Here is a 23003-nt window from a genome sequence, read left to right as displayed (position 1 = left end):
TTTGCCTGAGTCTGATGTGCAGTCACAAAAACAAATAGGCCTTCCAACAAATGTTGTTCTTGTTTCTCAGTAACACAAAGTTTTCAAACGCCCACTGAAAGTGCCCAATGGTCTTTAAGTTCAACTCTCATGAGAAAACACTAAAGGATTGTAGAACATATTGTTAATGTAAACCTTGCCTGTTTGATTCTGACATGTTAGCTAATTTAGCAAATCAAATACTGTAAGTGCATGCCATGGATTGACTTGTTGTGTTTAAGAATAAGACAAGAAATCCAACAGAAAACAAAAACACAAGGGTAAGAACTTGTGGCTGATGTAAAGCAGCTGAATAGGGTGCTTCTCTTTGCTGGAAAGACTTTAAGAAATGTGGTTTGCCCCACAGTGATCTGAAATTTTGCATGCTCTGCTTGAACTGCATTTGCCCCTACCTGCCGATGTATTGTGCACATTGTGCAGAAGATGTTTGGACAGCTCTTGAAAAATCTCCCACTGCTACACATAACTCTTAGGTTCTTCAGAGTCATCACTTTATTAGTTCTTGCTGACAACAGCTATCTAATACTCGATCAATGATTTTAAACAGGATCGGAGTTTCACAGACAAGGCAACAGAAAGCCTGAGAATTTTCTTTAGCTTGTTTTTGGCAGACAACCCGACGTTATTACAGCTAAAAGTTGTATAAAGTCACAAAGCATTTTCCTCCAGTTAAGGAACACATTTCTGTGCAAACAATGCACATAAACACAACTCTTAAATCACACAAAACGCAGCCAAAACTAAGCCAACGCCAGGCAGGTCAGGACTAGTATGTCCTCACTGCCTCCAAGTCACACTTCCCTGGCCTGCTGATTCAGAGTTTAAGCTCCTACTAAATGACTCAAGAGAACTATTCCTTAGTTTTTAGCTCTATAATTGCTCCAGCTGCATCCGCCACCCTGTCAAGGAGCTCCAAGCCGGCCTGCCAGAAGTGGCGCCCTCCATGAGCCTGCTGATGGGAGATGCCTCAGGGTGCGCTGAGTCAGCACAAGCTCACTGGCAAAGCAACAGCAGACATGATGGATGCTCGTGGCTTTGGCAATTGAAAAAAAAAAAAAAAAAAAAAGACTTAAATATTTACAAAGGAGACAAAGGAGACTGGAGAAAAAGCAGGCAGGAAGAAAATGAGACACAGATAACATTTCTAAACAATAGAAATCTTCAGAAAACATTCAGCTCAGCCAAGCTTTCATTCAGCTTCATCTTTCTACTAACAGCAACACTGAGAAAGTGTCTTGGGGTTAAATCCAACAAATCTCAACCATGCTGTGTATCAGAAGCAATTTTCTCTTCAGTGACCAGGATTTCACTTGCTGTGTTACCAGCAACAGGACAGTTCCCCTTGCAATTCTCTCCTTACACAGCTAAGACAACATGTTGATCTCAACTTCCTTTTTCACCTCATTCTGTAATTACTTGAAACAACAATGCCTGTTACTCCAACTTAGTTGAGGCATGCCTGATCTACTTAAATTAGTTCCTCTATCAAAACTCTAAATCCTCTCTATTAATCTAGTTATAGACATATTTGACAGGGTTTTTCTGAACAGAAGAAAAACTTAGTAAGCAGAATCATGGGTTAAAATCTTAGTCACTATTTTCCATAAAAGACACGTGTTTTAGCACCCTACTTGAAAACAAGAATTATGCAGAGTCCTGCCAACACTCCCATTTCAAAACTTCTTTGAAGGAAAATACATGGGTTCACAAGAAGAGAAGAAGCCTCCTTAAGTATCCTGAAACGCTACAGATGTGGCCAAGATATACTGAGATATAAGTGAAGAAAATGAAAAGCAAAACAAAGACGCAGACATTAGCCTGGAAACAAGACAGGTGAGCGCTAAGGCAAGTCAGAGAGATCATGGTGAAGTGTAACACAGGAGGACAGGAGAACCATCAAAACAAAATGGCAAGAACTGATGAAAGATGTCAAGACCACTTGGTGAATTAAAAACTTGGCTCATTGTTTCCCTAACACTGCCCTTTTCTAAGGAATTGTGCTGACAATAGGAAAATATAGCTAGACACAAAGTATTTTGATTTGTGGAGTATCTCCAGCTTTCCATGATAAACTTATCATTTTGTGCATGTGCGAGCCCAGCAAAACACACTCCACATCCCAAACAACTTTCACTCTGAGGAGGCAAATGAAAAGAGAGATGAGACATGTAGAAGAAAATGCCCCCAAGGAGTATTCTGAGGACATGGCGGTCTCTTCACCAGCAATAATTTTTAACACAGCTTGACATACTTTCATGAGGGGACTAAGACCTCAACCTTCTATAACTTGAAAAGACAAGTGGGAAAAAAATCAAGAAAAAATAAGAAAGATCATCTTTTGTCTTTCTACTAACAGCAACACTAAGAAAGCATCTTGGAGTTAAAACCAAGAAGAAGCAGTGACCTTCTGCTACTACATATCAGTATTGCACCTTCACAGGACCCTGACAGAAAGAGCGCCAAGACTCTAGCCTTGTTCAGGCACTAGGGGCTCCCCACAACAGCTCAGTTTGGATGGTAGCACTGCCAGACTGCCACCTGCCAGACATGCACTGTGAGCCTGCCCATGCAAATTCTGCAACTAGCTCCTACGCATCTCCCAGCACCTCTGGCTTGGCCATTTTTGTTCTTTATTCACCACTTGTTTCCCAGTCTTTCGCCTTTTCCTCTTTCCATCCCTGCCTCCCTGAATACAGGAGTATGAATGAATCCTCAGGATCTGGGATATTAATGTTGCATCACAGACAAACATATTCACGTATTAACTCTAACTACTTTCTCCATTCTGTCACCCTCTTCCCTGTAAAAATCAGCGAGCAGTTAAGTCACACAGACTACGTATTCATAGGTGAACTCCCAACACACATTTCACATACAGCGAAGAGCAAAGCCCCTCTGTGGTCCTCGAAAGCCAGCTACTATAAGCGCTCAAACAGAAAAAAAAAAGTAAAGTGAACCAACAAAATTATGACTAAACACACCAAAAATCCTGTTGGCCAGCCTGTCTGGTGCATGAGTGCAGACCTAACAGGCACCAGCACAGACCTTGGGTGAAAAGCTGCGCGCGTTGCTATGTCCTTTGTATGGCGTGCACCATAACATCTCTGTGGACTGAAGAGGGAATTGGTATTTTCTCCATGTAGCTTTTCATGTTTTTCTACTTCACTTCGCCAGTACGTTGAAGCAAGTATTCAAACTGCTCTATTAATGTTGCTCTCTCTTGGTCAACTACACACAGAAGTTCCTTGTATGTAAAAATCCCTTTGGTAAGACTACAGTTAATGGAGAGAACTGGTTTATGTAGAACAGAACAAATGCACTCCTATGTGATAACTGGAGCAGTGATTATGAACTCAGACTTTTGGTTTGCTTCAGAGCTGCAGGATATCTTTTTCCCTGTTAATGCTGGAATTCCAGGGCTCATTTCCCCAGCTGGTTTGCTTTCCCTGTGAAGCAGCCATGCTGCGGCTGACACTGACTTCCATCGTAGGGATAGATGACAGATACTTTTCAGAAAACCCCTTACAAACAAATGCTTTCAGGAACTTCCCAAAACACTGATTCATAAACCCAGGTCTGCAGATTTAGTTAAAGTCTCCTCATACCTGCCTGCTTTCTAAACCAACTTAAAAGCACTGTAATACAACAGTTAGACACCGCGACACTTGACTATCTGATACCTAAGCCTACAGATATCTGTAAACTCATTATTTGTAGATCAGTTCTCCTGTGTTCCCCTCTCTACCTTGGTGGCTCAGTTTGTGAAATCAATCATTTCAGAACAGGGCACGTACATCACTGCCAACCAGACATTTTACCTCTTCCCAACAACTATACCCTGACTCGATCAGCCCCTTTCAGTCCGAGCACTATCTTTCAAATCATCAGTGGGGCTAAACAAGACTCTTGCAAGGCCCCAGACCCATGTGCTCCCACAGGCGGGCAGGTGATGGAGAGGGGAGTCAGGGAGCCAGCCCCAAAGCAGGCCCTGCAGGGCGCCTGGCCAGAGCCCAGCTCCCAGGCAGCCAGCCTCATGCAGCTCTGAACCTTGACCATCTTCCCAGCTCCCAGCACAGGTGTGAACTGCACCTGGTAAAGCATTAACTTTGTTCTCTCTCTGTGTTCACAAAATAGGAGCTGCTCGGGTGCACCTGCTCACACGAGGTTGCTGGCACTGCACAGCTATCAGCGTATACTTAAGACAGCCCAACTGTGCTAAGGGGCGAATTCTAGGCTGCTAATGCAGTTGAGTGAAATAATGCAGGGAGTCCAATTTTCTCGTGTCAGCTAACCTTTGTTGTGGTGGATTTCTTCTTGCAACATCCGAGATCCCTTGCTTGGTTCAATTTGCAGTCCCTGGTGTTATGTGTTATCTCTTAGACTATTAAGTTTAACTTTTCAAATGCTTTTGAAGCTTCAATTTTTCTTTGTCTTGTATTTCTTGTACAAATCCTCAAGTCCCCAGAAACTGATCTCGATTTTACCTCACTATGTGAGAAGTCAGTGCAATACCTGCTGACTCCTTTTGGAAAGCTGTGATTTACTTCGTGGTTATCCACACATTCTTCTCAAAACAAAATTTGCATAAATTTCAGCTCAAGTTGAAGCAAATATGAACAAACAGTACTGCAGTTAAAAAAAGGTGACCAAATCTTAAACCAAATCTTAAGGGACTAGTACCAATTCCCATCTCAAACAGAAGAAGATAAATTTCAGATATTTACTATCTTCTCATGCACAGGAAGAAAAAACAGCCCAAAAAGATTGTAAGAAATGCTATAGACTTAGCTACTTTTCCTCAATCAAAATTAAGTCAAAATATTTATTTTAAAGGTCAAAGTATGGATCTTCAACTGAAATGTTACTTACGCCTTAATACATAGGAAGGTAAAACATGGAAATCTGTCCGAGACACAAACGCACTGAAGATGTGCCTCTGAAAGGAGAGGCTTCAGAAGAAATCTAACCTTTTGTATTAAATAGATCCATGTTAAAAACCTGGAAAAAATCAACAACTACTATCTCATAAGTCACCCAGTAAATACATAAGTACTTCCAGCCTGCATTAAGAACAAAGACAGATCCTTGGCAGGAGGGCTCGCAGGCACTTGGTGCAGTACCTGAGGGAAGTACAAAACACCCACGTTCCTGTCTTCAGAAGCGGGATGCTTGGGAGTTTAATGGAAATACAGACAACACACAAGGAATGGTGCAGGACTGCCATGAATGGCAGAGCCTTGTTTGTACCTAAAATAACTTCTGATGGTACAGGATGGACTCTGATGGAAAACTTATTCTTTATGCTTAAGTGCTGGCAGAGGGATTAGATATTACCACGTGCCTAATTACACAGGCATGCGTGCACCACTCCTGCCTGCTCTTCTGGTATGGGTGACATCTCTCATTTTTACCCCTGGATAATGAAAAAGAAGCTATTAAATGTAGCTCTAAAGAAAGTGAGAGCATTCAGTGGTTTCTATGGCAGGACATACCTCCGTGTAATTCCTTTGTACAATGACAGAATGATGGAGTAATAAGAACATGTATTACTGACAGGTGTAATTTCACCCCTGCTTGAAAGGCCATGACTTAAAAAGGAGATGAAAGTCTCAAACTGATGAATGGGGATGGAAAAAAACTGACAGGAATAACATTCACCATCTCAGGGGAGCTGAGTCACATGGGTCATGCGTTTTTCCGTTTGGCTAAGGAGCCGTCCTGATTTATAACATGCTCTGAAAGGACCTGCTGGACGTTTGTTCTCATCTGCCAGTGGATGGCTGCTAGAATGCATCGGGACATGCACAAACACGAACAGGGGCACTTCAGGGGATTCCTCAGCAGGTGTGTGCCTCTCCGGCCATCAACAGCAGCTACTATTAAGAAATTCTTTTCAATTCATCTCATGCTAGCCACCATTAACCGGATCTCACTGCAGTCAATGACAGTTTCATAACCAACTTCTGCTGAACCACATTCAGCTGGAACTGACCATGAATGCTGACTTTTAGATGTTATTATCTCTTTTCATTTCCATGATGACAGTCAGCTTCTGCCAGGGCCCTGTCACACAAGACATTGCACAGTTACCTCAAAAAAAAGGTGCTGCCAAGGCAATGCACTGCAAAGGCAATCCCTTGCTTGAAGAAAAAGGCAGGAACCACATCTCAGCACATAGGTTTGCACTCTGGAACTGAAGGCAGCTGGTTCAGCGAAAGCAATGGAGAACAGGACAAAGGCGGGAACCAAGCCTGAGAAGAAGGAGCGTATTTGGTAAGAGTAATATGCAAGGGCAGGAGAGGGAAAGCAGAGAGGCTACCCAACAGAGACCACGCACCCATCTTTCCCTCTCAGACAATGCAGAAAAGGAGCTGAAGCATCTCATGGCAGTTACTCATGGCACCAGGGGACTGAAAAAAAGACAGCTTTCTGGAAGGGAAACAAAACGCTCACAGCATCAGCCTCGAGCTGTCTGAACACAGGCTCTAAGCAAGAAGTACTCCATACTTAACTGTTAGACAACAAAAAACACTAATCTACAGAGCGTATACTATTTTTGTATTATTCCTGAATAACAGAGAATAATCATCTCCAGTAGTTCAGATTATGCTCTTTGACTGGAGTTGTTTATTTGATCATCTGGTGGCAGCCACTGAGCCATTCCTCAAGCACAGCAGGCACCCAGTGATCCCACGATCAACATGTTGAAAAGAAGTTCGTTCCCAGCACTACTGCAGAGTGCTTATGGCATGTCGAGAGAATTTTCTTCTCAAGGGAAAATGCATCACTTCTCCTTATTTACAGGATGCTGGTCAAAATCTAAGATCTCTTCTAACTGTGCAAGGCCTAGTACAAGGGGCTTCTGGTTAGGTCCGGCAATGCTGTTTTACGTACAGATATTTACAAGCATTGTCATAACTTAGATTCATTTCCTTTTAAAGTTGATCATGAGACTGAATGTTGTCATATTTCTCAGGGTTTTCTTGCAGATAGCTCATTGCACTATGTATTTATGTGACTTTGCTCTTCACAGAGAAAATCATTTCCTAGATAAAGACGACAGATTGGAGATTTGCAAAGTATGTTTTCTTTTCTTCCTTTTTTTTTTTTTTTTCTTTTCCCCCCGGCGAGCTGTTCAAAACTTATGAAGTGGTGGAACAAACAGTCTTGGCTGTCTAGTGAGGTACACTTTAAGTTTCAAACACTTGAAGTGGTGTTTTGTAACTTTACCACTTTGAGATACTTACATCTAACAAGCCTATATAGCATTATTTATCTACAAGCAACACAAATTTTAGTTCAAAACAAACACAGATCAAAATAAATTTCTAAAATACTCACAAATGCTAATCTCTCTCACTTGCTTTTTCACTTGCTTTGAGATAAATACTTGGTACTCTCCCAGATTATTGAAGGGAAAGCATTTAATTTTCACACAAAAGCAGCCTGCCTGCCAGAGAGAAGAGCTGTTTTCAGGACTGCCAGCCTTGCTGTGAGTTTTCAGTTTCAGGAAACACACCCAGAACCTAGATCTCATGAAACAGCTATGTTCCCATCCTCCTCAAAGACTTTGCGTGCCCCGGCACCACTGTGTCTGGCTTTTTTTCCTAAGACATGTTCCCTGATCTTGTGGGTCAACCCTTAGCACAGCCCCAAGGGCAGGTGTCTCCTTCCGACAAGCAGCAGTGGCACCAAACGGGCACGATGGCAGTCCTAAGCTCTTCAAGGACAGCCAGCTGGCTATGAATGCTCTCTGAAGATCATTCGGGCATCACAAAGCCTGAAAGAGTTCATGCTACAACATGGTCATAGCAATGAGTGCTGTGCACATCTTCCAAGCGTACAACCTCAACAGCCACAGAACAGTAAAGAAAAAAGGAATCAAAGGAGGGTGCTTTGTGAGCAGGGACTCAACACATTTCCTGGTACCATCTCTGAGTTCATCTGCAGGATCCATGCTGAAAACCTGCTTCTGGAATACCTGAGAGTTGACACATGCATCATGTTGGCTAGGAAAAAAAAAAAGCAACAAAAAAACGTCCCATTGCTTTCCATACCCCTTGGATACATAGCAGGCACAGTAACAGATCCCATTAAACTTCATCCCTTTGAAAGGGCACAATGATTAATCCTTATGAACATTACACAGCACAGCAGCAGTAGCCTATTTCTGCTCTCAATGAATTGCCCAAAATACTCATCAGATTTCCTACAAATTTGCCCAGGAACAGGACAGATTTCCAACTTTGGTCTTTAAAAGAAAGAAATCTCATTATATAAAATGCCTCACTGGCTCTTCAGTAGTGCTCCATTACCATACATAGCTGTGAAAAAAAAAATCTTACAAATTTTAAGTAAAACTGTGTAACTCTTAGAATGAAAATGAGACTGTAAGAGGTCTGAAATTAAAAATCATTCTTACGCTCCTGTTTTGCAAACAAATAAAGAAATTGTGTCTGAATGCAACACTGAGACCTTTGGTCAAATACCAGGTGTGAAATGCCCATATTATAAACTGAGCTTTTAAAAAACGTTTTTCTCTCAAAAATAAAACCACTCTTCCTGAAAACACAAATTCACTAATATATTACACATTGGTTTTCCATATTGTTTTGTTTCAGTAAAAATCAATGACATGTCAAGCTGATTTTATATCACGTTGCAAGCAGACCAGCTATTAGCTGATATGAAATTATACAAGATAAAAAAAATCTAATCTGATTGTATGTCTACCTTCCTCTTCAACACGCTGAATAGCTCCAGTCCTGCTAGCACTGATAGACATCACCCATACTGCCATGAATAGCACCACTGAAATGTGCAGCTTTTTTCATTAAAGCTTTCACTACAGTCAGTGGGACTGCTCTAGGTAGTACATTTAAGCAGTATGCATAAATATTTGCAAGATTAGGGACAAAGTCCTATATTTAAGATTTCTGTGTTAGGCAAGAAATAGCAATTTTGTTCCTATACCAGAAAAAAAAATGTTGAAACTACAGAGGAAATAAGCTTAGAGGTGAATTTTGGCCTACAGTGAGAATGGGAGCATGCCTTGCATGTCATTGTTCCTTTTGGTGAGAGCAGAGCACTCCCTTAACCCTTCTGGAAATCTGGAATAGAAAACACATTCCACTGCTTGACAAGTATTAATCTGTGAGTTCATATCCCAGTTCCGATGAAACTTCCTACAACCTCTTAAAAATGGCAAACAATAGTTCCCAAAGTGATCATATAAGCTATTAATTCTGAATTATTTAGAACATATTCTATTGCAACTGTATCAGTATAATTGCCACGCAAAATGGAACATTTCCCACATACTGCAATGCCCCCACATTTCAAGTTCCTGTGAGATAAAACCCATCTATGTTGTCTTTTCATTCATGAGGGTTTCAGTTGATGCATGTGGTTGACCTCAATTGTTTTCTAGGTTTGAAAGGAATGACTTGTAGGCGTACATTACACATGTGCTGGGGTCATTTATTACTCTGAAATTCAAAGAACATATACCATAATGAAAGCATATGCTGTTATTGACTAGTTCTGGGATGGTTTGAATTAGGAGGGCACTGGGCACTTTTTATAATCTGAAGATTCTTAAAATCAATTCTTGTAGATTCAAAATCATATCAGATGGCTCTGGCAGTAAACATTCATTCTCAGCAATCAGTTTGTCAATGAGCAACAATTTCCCCTTCAGTAATTTATCTCCAACGAGGTCCAACAGTCCACAAGTGTGTACAAAGTACAGCTATCATGATGCTCAGGTTAACAGGCAAGGTGGCCAAGAACATCACTCAAATGCTAAGAAGGAAAATATTTAGGAATATTGCGTACAATGCAGAGAAAGCCCTTAAAACATATTAGCTCTCCTTCCTGCTGTCTTGTTATGCTTCTGTCAGTAATGCTTTGAATGTCCTTTCTTACAGCTGGGTTTCACCGAGTCTCACTTATCAGATCATTAGTTAATTTGAGCAAATGAAAAGATCTGTTGACAGAATAGCTGTTTATTTCATTCATTTCCACTAAAAGCTTTCATGCATCACCTCTTTCCACCTTTCTCTATTGCTGCTTTTAGAGGTAATCATTTATAATGTGAAAATCATTGTTTGGTAACATTAGGCAGCCAGATGGTTGGGTTTTGTTCTCTCTAGCTAGGAAAAGATAAATACTCCTACTGTAAAGGTTCAAGAGCTGAAAATACTAATAAATAAATGTGGGCACTAATGGTTTTTAAATGTCAGTGATTGAAACAGACAAAAATAAACTGTTTTTTGGAAATACCACATTTTTTCTATCAGTACCATCATATTTCACTAAGCTTGCCCAGATACCTTTTTATCACCCTGCTTATTTGTTTTACACTACCAGGTAAAACAAACACAACCTGAAATATGATGACTAAGTGCAAACACTAAAAGGTTCTTAAAACACGTGCACGCTATTTAAGAGAATAGCTTTTCCAATTAAATCATGTGTTATTACTTATTTCCTGAGAACTGACAACTTGTTCAACAGAAGCATTCACAAAGGTTCGTGGGTATGCAGGAATGATCAAGAACTTTCTCTTGAGTCAAACAGACCAATTGGGATTTCGTGTGTAATCAGTTTTAATTTCTGTAATATCGACCAGGCTTGCATTTACACCTATGGAAAATTACTGCTGAGAGTGTGAAGTAGATTAAAGATCAAATTCCTTGCACATGATGATTTCAAATCATTTTCCTGCTTTTTTTTTTTTTCTTGCGGTAGCCATACCATCATTGCAGGAATGGGTTAGAGTTGTCCTTCTGTCAAATCAGCACTTTCACCCCTATCAGTCATTCTCACCAAAATCCCTCCAGCCCCCAGGTACAGGGAAATCCAAGGGCCACCATGGAAGGTCAATCACACATTTGAATCACTAAGAGCCACTAAAACTTTCAGAAGACAAAATAAACTGGAAAGGCACCACATCTGAACTCTGCTGCTGTTCCTAGAAAGGGTAAGACAGTGACTCCCATGCCCTTCCCACAGAAGGAGGCCACTGCAGGCATCCCCATCCCAAGACAGCCAACACAATGCAATACCTGCTTGGACTCACTTTTCATGTGCCTAGATAATGTCTGACAACAAACTCGTGTAACACTACCTGAACCCTCCAATTCATCATTTACTTTCGCTCGAGGAAAACCCATCCCAATAATTTTCAATGGCCCTTTTCAATCTCTTGGAGAAGTAGGAGCACTGCAACACACTGATTCAAGACTAGGAAACAAACCAAGTTCTTCTGTGAGGTAGGAAGACATTTAGCACATCTTTTCCCCATTTTAGTCAATGATTTAACCAAAATACATCGAGTCTAAAAACATATTTTCTAATTAATGCATTTCTGTAGACACTTACATTTCCTTTCTTATCCTTTGTTTAATACACAATTTGAGAAGAAAGTAAATAAATCCATCAACAACATATGCGAACAGCTCATTGTTTCAAAATGACAGAAAATCTTTAGAAATGTTTCTTATGTGGTTGTTAAATTGTATTCATACAACTTTCCTGATGTTGAGAATCAGTCTTCTCAGTCAGCAAACTACAGCTACTGTAGGAAAACAAAATGGCAGGTTTTGTTTAATTTACTTATAGTCTATGATGGCCTGCTTGACTGTGTTTGAGGAATACCCTTTGATGATCCAGAAACGCATTACCCACTTCAAGGAACCCTCTGACTTGGACATTTTATTTCTTCAATCTGATAGGCCACAATGGAAGTTTTCCATTGCATGTGCTAGCGTTTAGCACATTCTACCACCACAAATGCAGGAGGCTCAACTGCAACATACACTTGCTCTATTTATAGCTATGTTTGTAACACTACCTATTTCCATACTATGATTACTATTCTTTACTGGTTTTCATGTATTTCAGAGAAAGCAAGTACCTTACACTAATCTAGGTCCTATGCAGCAGAGACCTCAGGCCATGGACAGTCACACAACAGCAGGTCTTTAGGAGTGAAAAACTTCCAGCCAAAGACCCGGCATTGTATGTGTTTTGAGGGAGTTGCTTCACTGTAACTCTAATCTGATCCCAAGAACTGGCTATCTGCAAGAGACTAAGTGCCCCTAGAGCCTAACTTCCTGTTTCTCCTTCTCTCCCAGTTAAAGCCATTAGTGCATTCCAAGATTGTTCTGCAATGCAAAATCAAAGCATGTTAAGTGGGGCCTCCTGAGAGACTTATTTCAAAATTTCTCTCCTGACCCAAACTCAAAAGCCAATGTAGACACACCCTCATGGATATGTAAGCCATCTTTCACCAGGCCCTTCCGAGCTGTCTTCATACAGAATCAAAAACTCCTGCTGAGACAAACAAAACCAATTATAAGGTCTTTAAAGGAACTTAATTGGTCTTAAATTAATAGCCATTAAAAAAAAATTATGCATGTTGATCGAAATTGTACATGAGCCTCGAGGTCTTCTGATGACAGTTCGAAACCTTCAAATAATATGCCTGATGCCTTGCTGTCAGCTGGTCTGAAACTTGACCACTTGACACAGCATGAGTAACTTGCAGTCATTCACTGCTGCTGTGACAGTAAAATGACACAACTGATGCATTATAGAACATGTATTTTGCTTACCTGACTTGTGTTTCGCTATTGATACATTACAGCAAACAATGAAGAAATAAAAGATGCTCTATATTGCTCTTCTTTTGCCATGTTCTTTTCTACATGGTGTCTTAGCTTTGCAGACTTCCCATGGAAAACATATTATACCTAATCACGCATTTTTAAGCATTTAAAACAACCCATAATCCATGTATTTCAGTTAGTCTAGAACAGTTTTTCCATTATACTGTACCTACAACTTACAGAGAAGGAATCTTGCCAAAAACAAAATATCATTTTATTAAGTGGTCATTATCAGATATATTTCTCTAGAATAGTTTAGACAAAAATAAGGAAAAAACACTGTGAATTTAAGAGCTGCCTCAGTGTGCTGTATACATTTTCAAATAACACTTGCCATTTTCTGTTACCAGAATTTGATCATCCTAAGAGTGAAATAATATAAGTAAAATTACACCCTAAGTGTACTGCCAGCACCCCAACAATTGCTTTTGGGGTTCAGAGGACACCGTATCCCATTGGCACAGTTCCAGGTGCTTTTATGCTCCTTTACACCTGTTGCCACCACGCCTCAGCACTATATACTATGCAAACAATGGCAGAAAATGATGTCTATGATTTCTGGAGCTAAGGAAAAAAGGCTTCTGCTTGTCATCTGCACAATAAATCTGAACAAGGAGCATGACTTCCACTCATCCCTACCCCTTTTAAATGGGGAGAAGACATACTAAGCCTCAGACAGCTGCTGGACAAAGAATACATCTGCATCCAGGAAACAGAGTTACATTTCCTTCATACTATTCTCTTTCCAATGGAATGGAATTTGACATGTATTTTTATATTTCAAGGGCATAAGTGACTGATTGAAATTAAGTTATGATTACCTGCACGACTCATGCAATTTCCATGGGGACTTATTAAACAGACAAACTGGTTCAATTAAAAGGGAAATAAACATTTATAAAACACCATCTTTTTCTTGACAGGGAACCCTTCGTAGATCTTAGAAAACAGTAAAGGGAAACAAGATCATGTCAGCGCAATATTGTTGGTCATATATAACGCAATCTTATGTTTCATCCAGTTTTCAACACAGGAAACGTGCATTAGAAACTGCTGAATTCACAGGTTTCTCTGAGTCAGAGTTTCTTCGAATTGCTGCAAGGAACAAAATGTAACCAGTGCTTTTATACAGCTTCAATAATACACATTGCAAAGACAAAAAGGCCCAGCCACCAAACTGTTTACACAGCCAACACTCAGTGGGGAGAAAAATCAACAAGTTCCATTCTACTAGGCATGAATGTCATCTGATCTCCTGGTTGTAGCTCTCACAATACTAAGACAAGAACTTCATTTATTTATTTTCCTATTAGTAGAACTGGGAGGAAGGGATGAATTCTCAGATTTCTAATGTCCCTATTTTCTATGAACACATTCTACCTAATTATTTGAATCAGCTAAACATTCCTGATGTGGACACCAATGAAAACTTTAGAAGAAAAACAATGAGAACTTTAACTGCAACTTGTTCAGATCTCCGTAGAATCCAAATCCATGCTTACAGGGTCCATCTCTCTACAGATACATCAGGTTAGCTGTAGTCTCTCTCTACCCCTTTACTCTAAGCCTCTTCCAAAAGATCAGCCTCAAGATAATCAAACACTAACTGTGAGACTTGCTGCTCTAGGACACAAAAAAGGTGTTCTTGGGCATGGTATAATATCCTACAGCTTTTGTAAAAACAAACTAGAACATCCACAGAGCCCTTTATCACCTTGAATAAACAAGCAATATTTAATGCATACCAGAGTACAGGTGAAGGTTAGACAGGGTAAACATACACCTGTGTAAAGAAGTTGAGATCTGTCTGCCTGCTGAGTAAGTCTGATCATAAGACTTGCATTGGATTTCAGGTGAACTCATACCTGAGAATGTGGAGAATTCACCAGTAAGTTAAAAAATCTGTGAGTAGTTAGTTCTTACCTCACCCTGCACACCTCACTTGTTTTTTAAAACCATTTTGTGGTTTTTAGTTCTTATTTTCTCTTACCAACTATTCTGCATCAGACTTTTCAATGGAATTGGTTAAAAGCAAGTACATGCAGTGCATATTTCGAGACAGGCTCATTTCAGAAAATTATCTTCCCATATGAACTTGACACATGCATAACCTGGAAAAGCTGATAAAACAGAGAGGAAATAGGGAACTCAGCTGAGGAAGCCCCTCAGGATGACTGAGCAGAGCTGAGAGAGACTTCTTCCAGGTAGAGGCCTTCGCAGTTTTCACAACTGGATGTTTTTCATCCTCCTCTCAGAGGAAAGGAGAAGAGGAATAGGATGGGCTGGCTACATATCTAGAAAAGGCATGTAGGAAATCATCTTCAGGCAGAGGCTGATTTCTAAGGGTCTGGAAACACCCTCAGAGCTCCTGCCAGCAAATGCAAGCAAGATCACTGACAATGCTTGCTGTATCAGGAACTTGTCTCCCAGATGTAATATCCCTGTCACCGTGATATGCAGGACAAGCGCTGCTGACCCTTAAATAAAGGGCTAAGCCTTGTTGCAGAGAGCGCTAAAGCCAACTAACCATTACAAAAATTTTTGTGAGGTTCACATTTATACAGCTTTGGAACAAGAACTTTCCTTTTCTTTTTCAGCTCCCATTCCTTCAGCAGCCCTGAAATCTAGCTCTAAAGCAGGCAGCCCCGCCAAGCAGCATTAAATCCTGCCTTTGCTGAAGACCACCAGCAATCACAGCAGGTAACCTCCTTATGGCAATGTCATCACACGTGTGGTGACTTTTTGAGGTAGGCCACAAAGCCTTGTTTAGCCTTATCCAGATGGACTAAGAAAAGTTAGTTTTATGTTGAATAGTCTTTAGGAAGGAAACCCAAGGATTTAATGAAATTGTTCATTAGCTCAGAGAGACCTTCAATGCTATTGTCACACGGTCACATTCAAAGGAGGATGGAAAGCCATTTGATAACTCCCTGCCATGTCTCTCATTTTTATTAGACCTACTTGGATGAGTGGGAATTAAGTCCCACAACTTGCAGAGCTTTCATCTCAAAAGGAGCAGGTGCAGGATATCACTTTCTGAACAGAGAAGCACACAAACAATATAATTCCTGCAATTTCAATGCTGTCTCAATGCTGTTTCAATGGCAGGCAGTGGCTTCAGCTTTCCCAATAGGCAGTGTTTTCTTTGGGTAGGCTGGTCTGCTCAGCAGCCAGCGTACATAGTCTTAGAGACCAAGCATAACCCCCAAAACCATACAAAATGGTGTAACACTGCAGCAGGAATGCAGGTGGCACTGTGAAGATGAAGAGAAATAGTTTCATAAGGGAATATCATTTCTCTGTTGGATGATTGACTACATAATAGTAAAAACCATAAATATATTTTGTGCTTCTATAAGGCCACCAACAGATTTATGTTCTAAATCACTTGGAAATGCATTTGCACATTGAAGTTTATTAGGAAAACATTACAGGGTTATCTGTAAAGCAACAAACTGCAGTAGAGTCAGAGTTGAAATTTCAGATGTGATATATTTCATTATATCTAGGTACGTACTGAATAGCCTGCAATAATACTCACTGTTCCAAAAACTTTTGATATATATCACCAGAGGCTGGTTTGAGGGCCTAGAATTCATACCACTGCAGGCTTGGAAACTTGGAAAATGAGATCAGCTGTCAGCATTTTCATGGGATACTTACCCGCTTACTGTTTCCCTGTTACTTTTTTTTTTTTTTTTTTTTTTTTTTTTAACTTTTAAAGGCTAGCCTTTAAAATATCATAATATAAGGTTAATCTACCTTGTATTCTAGAGCCCTTTATTTGGGTGTATAATTGGGGTTTAGTAAACGCAATGAGTCCCCAAACTACACTGGATGCAATTTCAGGTCCTTAATGAATGCTACCGCACTGTATCCCCAAGACTGAGAAGCCTATTGCTGATCTCAACTTTTCCAGTGCCCTCCTTAGGAGCCCTGTTGTCACAGAAGAAAACATTTCATCTCACATTGCTAAATGTATTCGGCACCCCATGAGCAGAGAGACAGAGCTGAGGTTTTCCTCCTTTTTGTCTATGTTCTGGGCATCCTGGAATTGATTCGTAGGGAGGTCTTGGCCAGTCCAAAGGGCTGGGCTCAACCCTGCTGCCTTTACGTAAGGCCAGAAGAATCTGTTAATATAAACTGTTAGCCCTCTTCTGCTCTGAGAAGGGCTCTGTGCAACTCAGTAGTGTCCCCATCTGTAAAATGAAGAAATTACAGTTCTGATATAGCATGCTCTGAAAACGAGAGCCAGAAAGTGAAATACAAGAGGAAAGTGCTACAACTAATTGAATCTTTCTTTTTTTCTTTGCTTTTTTTTTTTTTTTTCCCTAACATGATGGTAAACATGTGAAGTAAGTCACAGAGTGCTTCTAAACCCTCACAGCTTTGTTCCATCCTATCTCATTTCTGTCACACATTTAACCTTTTGTGTCATATTTCTCCTAGAGAAATCCTTAACTATGCCAAGAAGCACAATTCCCAGGAGATTTGTCAGCCAGCTGAAACCACAAGGTGTTTGAAGCTTCACAAGAAAGCTTGCTCACATATGTTGTAGAACCACATGTCAGGCAGCATTTCCTCTGCAAATTCTCGAGGTTAATTAACTAGCCATAAAAGAATAAATATCATCCCTAGAATTATAGGTGGGAGGGAAGGAGTGGTGCTATTCTTTTTCTTCATTAGTAGAAGGAAAACAAAAATATCATTAGTTTATACCTGATCAACTTTCTAAGCAAGAAGAACCAGGAAATAAGATCACAATCACTTTCAACTTCCAAAACGCCCAGTGCTGCCTTTGCAGTCTCTTTTATCACTGTTCTTTAATACGAGAGGCAATCTAACAGACAGAAATCCAGACTTCTGTATATGGACTAAAGAAGGCAAGAAACAGCAGCACTGTATCTAAACAGAACAGCTGGACCAGGATGGCCACTTCTGACTCTTTTTCAGTTGTGTTACAAAGTTTAAATGAAAGCAGATTGACTTCAACTCACAGAATATCCTGAGTTGGAAGGATTTCATTTATGAAGACACTGAAGAGAGCTGGCCCTACAATGGAGCCCTGGGGAATCCCACTAGTGACTGGCCACCAGCCTGATGTAACCCCACTTACTGTAAGCCTTCGAGGCCAACCAACCAGCCAGTTGTTCACCCATCACATTATGGGTTTGTCTAGCTGTACAGTGGACATTTTGTCCAGAAGGATACTGTGATAAACAGTATTGAAAAGATTCCCATGTGGCCTCCCAGCCAGCATCATTCCAGGTGAGGAAAACACCAGCAAGCACAGCAACCGGACAAGTTACCACACACGAGCCAACTGAGTTGGGAGGCACATTGCAGTGTTCATAAAACTTTCCTGTGTCAGGTTCAACATCGCAAGCATCACCCACAGAAACTGCTACAATTCTGATGTTCATGAGCTGCAAACACATTCTCTTAAGTCGCATCTTCCTCTATGTAAAACAAAACTGGGAATCAATTTTCTGTGATAGGAATCTAGAAGTTTTTATGAAACCAAAATATACCCCTCTAGACATTTTTCCTCTTGCATCTTTCAGCTTGTCACTTACCTGGTTGTAGATTTCTGGGCAGCTTCTTCACATATTTTGCTTTTTAAAAAAAGTTAACATCAACAAAATACTAGGTTTCAGTGAATCTTTCCTAAATCAAATAATCTATTGTAAACTTTCTGCAGTAATTTTTCATGTAAAAAGCGTCATTTTTCCAAATCATTTTTAAGCTATTAAAAAGACTGTGATCTCACAGGTACTCACAGAAAGCTTTCCATCACAGTTTGCTTCTTCTCTTTCCGCCAGGGCCTGCAAAAAGTTATCTTTGAGTTCTTTTCCCGTGCTTGCTAGCAACCTAGAAAACAATGGTACAATTATTACTATTAATTATTGCCATTGGCATGGGGTTCACTGTTGGGTTAAACGTTCTGTAAATACAAAGAGACAGTCCTCACCCTATCATAGCTGATTTGTCTGTTGCTTGTTCTGATTTTACATACCATAAAAACATTCATCAAAATTAATCACTATTGCAGATGTACAGTATAATAGTAGTTTATCACAAGTTGACTTCTACTTTCATGCATTTTCAATTATAAAAAATAGGCATTTAAATTATTTCTGCTGTATCTACAGAATTATGGCCAAGGTCATGTTTACATAAGAATACCAAATTTACAGTGTGTACAAATATAAACTTCAACAGATTCCATACTTTACTCTTCCACCAGCAACTAACCAAATTAACTACTACATACTTAGGTTGCTGGTGCAGTAGGATCTTCATACTTTCTCTATCCTTAAGTACAAAACATATAAAAGAAAACTTATTTTGCTCCACAAAAACTAGCAAAACAAAAATCACAAAAAAGGATGGCGTACTCTAAAAAAAATCGCTCCTTAACTTTGGAACATACCACGCTACAACTAAAACAGTACTTAAAAACAGAAAACATGTACCACTTCTGTCTGTTGACAAAACACCATGATTATTGTTGTCTGTAAGGTTCTTAGCCTAATCCCAAGCCCTTCTGCACCTACAGCAGTCATTGCACTCACTCCAGCATGCTTTGCACAGATGAGGAGAAAATGGACACTGAGATTTTGCACTCTAGCAGCTTCAGCAGGAACTTTTTTCCCTCTAATGCTTAAGTCAGTGAATGATCATCAGAGTTTTTCTTTTTAAGCAACCAAAGGCACACCAGTGCCTCTGAGTTCAGCACATGTCTACCTGAAAGGGGAAGGATTGTGAACATCCCCCACTCTCTTGACAGGAATATTTCAATAAAAGCAGCAGCAAACATCAATCTAAGTAGGTGGAATACAGCATCAGGAAAGATCTTTGTTTCAAGTGTGTACTTTATCAGGTTTCAAATGAAAGTGCCATAAAAAAAAAAAAAAAAAAGAAAAACTCCCTTTGGTATTTTTTTTTTTTTTTTTTAATATAGTCATGCATAGTAATGTCCTTTAATGGAGTGAAAAGCCTGTATCTAAGATCCGAAACTCTGATGTAGAGCTATTAGGTCAATCTCTGGCCACCTCACCAGCTGTTATCCAGAAATACATTAGTTTGAAACTGTTACGGAAGTGCATCTGCTGCACTGTAAAGATAAAACAAATCAAAGGCTAACATATGGATTAAAACACCTCAATTAATTAGATATAAAAGAAGAATAAGAAATGGAGTATCAAATTTTTCTTTTCCTGCCCAGTTAAGAATTCCAGATTTCCAGACTTCATTTGTCTGGCAGATTTTAATACTAAATGGATAGTAAATCCATGTTTAACAACTGTTACAGCCTCAAGTTTGTTACTCATATTTCAAGCCAGAAGTATTTGAGTGCCTGAAAGATTGTGTTTTCACATACTTAAATCTACCTGTCCAATTAGAGACTTCAGTTTTCCTTAAAAAATAAATAAAAATATTCCTCTAATCCTTCAACTGCCAGCAAAATACTACCTTTAAGTTACGTTAGAAAGCACTGATCCACCTTCAGAGCATTACAATGTATATTTATTATTATTTTTTTGTTTTAGACATAGTTACTAAGTGCATCGTTACTTCTGCATTAGAACAAATGGATACCTCCATCTTTTTCACAAATAGTGCGGCTTAATTTCAAACATGGATCACTGGGTGGCCTCACCTATGTCAAAAATCACAGAGTGTTAAAACAGAGCTACAATTTCACAGGTGCATCACAGGTGTAAGGTGGGAGCTTTTCACAATCCTTGAACTAATTCCAAGGGGCATTATTGTGCCTTACTTGCTGTGTTGACTACTCAGGTTCTATATCTGAAAGTCTAACCTCCAAAGGACATAAGATGAGAAAAAGCAATCATCTGAAAAATATATTTTCTCTACGCTATTCTCAGTGACATTCCCGACTTCCTCTGTGGAAGATGCTTCTACTTCAGTTAAAGAATAATAATAAAAAAAAGTTTTCTTAGGTTTACTAAAATAACTTTGTTCTACTATGGTCCAAAAGGAAAATAATTGACATTACAGGTGAACAAAACATTAGGAATGCAACAGATTGTGGTTTAAGTGGCACAGAACCAAGATCACATAGAGCAGTGCTTATATTTTAATAAAAAGAGGTGAGAAAGAAGGACCAAAAAAAAAAAAAAAAAGCAAAATTTTTGAGTTATATCTGAGAAATGCATAAAAAACATATATCTAGTAAAATATTTCTAGAAAAAAAAATAAATAATCATTTTACCCTCACAACAAGGTCCTAATGGATGAAAAGTAAAAACAAACAAACAAACATGTTTGTGGGACCAGCGAGTGCAGAAACCAAACATGAGGTGTGTTCTCTACATTGGACTGAGACTCTCTGAAATCCCCTGCCTTTAAACACATTTTACTGGATAAATAACAGAGGTATCACTGTTAAATCTGAATCACAAGAAAGCAGAAATAATCTGGGGTACACCTTTATAATTTAGAAAACAGAAGAGCGTCAAAGAAAAAGAGGAGCTTAACACTTAAAAAGCCTGAATTCTAAAACTCCAGGACCTTGAAGGATCCCACAACATCTAAACAAGCATTCATCTTTTCTGAGGTAGAAACAAACAACTAGTTGGTAAACTTTCCACTTTATTTCCTGCTTGTATGTGTATGTTGTTTCTGTGAGTCTTGTTCGTTTTCACTTCTTTAACCCTTACGATGTGTATCCTCTGCCTCTCTGTGCCAGCTGGGAGTTCCTTCTCTCTTCTTGGGGCCTGCCCACACAGGAGAAGCGCACTCATTTTCCTTACAGGAGACTTTAAGCTGGCATAGTTCAAACAGTACAAAAGGTCACACGAATATTTTTAAGACTCACTTAAGTCAGGCTCATTTCAATACCAAACAAATCAGTCAGGAACTGACCTGAGATGCCCACAATGAATTGCAAGCTTCTACAGACAGTGAGGTGTTTCAAAATAAACAAGCAAAAACCTTCTGGTTTGACTTCAATAATCTATACATAAAGGACTGCAAGCCTCCAAGGACTTTCGTTTGAAATGAACTGGTTTAAAAACAGTTTAAGTTGCCATCATACATGGATCTTGTGTGAGGAAAGAGTAGGACGATGCAGCTTTTACAGGAACATTTTATGAGCACTTGTTACTTGCCAGTCTTCAAGAAAAAAAAAATTAACTTTTGTCCCCTTGCCACAGATGCATGCACTTTTTAGCACCCTAGTACAAGAGAAAAGAAAAGATCAAGGCATTCCACTCCACAGAAGTTCCCCCACACATAAACAGGCCGAAATGCCGGGGTGTGACTGGTTAGGAATTCAGAGGCCACGTGAACGCTTGTTCCATCTTCCTGCCAGACTGGATGAGGGAGTTCTCTGGGCAGGGAGGAGCGGCAAGGAATTCTCTAGCACCCCCTTAACACCGCTGCTGTCTAATGAGGTTATCTAACTTGCAGTGACCCCAAAATTGTTGTTTAAATGTATCAAAATAAAATAATAAATTAAAAAGCTATTCCCTCAAAACTCTGGATTAGGTCCTCCACAAATCTAGAGGACTACAAATCGTATAGCAGTAAAGAAGAGATGCCAAAGATACCTTTGCTTTCTCATAGAAACTTGCAGGCTGCTGCAGCTCTTGCAAAGGAGACCAGAGAATGTTTCATTATCAGCATGAAACTGCATCTCTGCAGCATCACACATGTAATTGTAACAGGTAATGAGCTTAGCATGCACTGCCTAATTACTGCCACCACTCAATTCCTGCCTCAGCATACTTGCAGAGGATGACTTCGAGGGAACACCCTATTTACAAGGCAGCGTTATCTCTTGATGAGGTATCCTGATGGTAGCTGCAGCCCCCTCAACACGACTCTGCTGGAACTCCCAGTGTACCTGACAGATGTCTGAAATTATTACCTGACTTCAGGGGTAGCAGCACACATGAAGAGCAGGATGTTGGTGTGCTGGTCGCTGCACAGCCCTCCTGTCCTGCTGGGCCAGGAGCCAGCCAGAAACAGCAGGCTGGTGGAAAAATTAATGCACAGGAGAAAGTTACTATTCACTTATTTCGAAGGGTCATCTGAGAGGCACAAAGATTAAGCATCATATCCAGGTACAACACAATGTCTCTCCAGATGTGTTGTTACTGTTACCAACCTGCAAATGTTCCGTAATTAGTTCTTGTATTAAATACTAATTTCTATATTTTTTTCTATATTCTAATGGTTTCTATATTCTAACTTCTCCCCTTCTAAAGATCTGCTTTACCTGCAGGTAAATAAGAGTAAATGTTAACCATGACTAATACT

At 39.8% G+C, this 23003-nt stretch overlaps 1 protein-coding gene across 1 annotated transcript in view; it reads right to left on the bottom strand.

The window, feature by feature from the left end:
• Positions 1-23003, bottom strand: part of CFAP299 (cilia and flagella associated protein 299) — a gene marked incomplete at its 5' end in the record, with an annotated part of 209645 nt that overhangs the window by 117781 nt on the left and 68861 nt on the right. The window contains one exon of the mRNA XM_084519236.1: positions 18494-18584. Coding sequence (XP_084375362.1) covers positions 18494-18584 — 91 coding nt within the window. The remainder of the gene's footprint in view (positions 1-18493; positions 18585-23003) is intronic.

Source organism: Aythya ferina (genome assembly GCF_964211825.1).
Source record: "Aythya ferina genome assembly, chromosome: 4".
Taxonomy (NCBI): Eukaryota; Metazoa; Chordata; class Aves; order Anseriformes; family Anatidae; genus Aythya; species Aythya ferina.
This window is presented reverse-complemented; position numbering and strand designations above follow the sequence as displayed.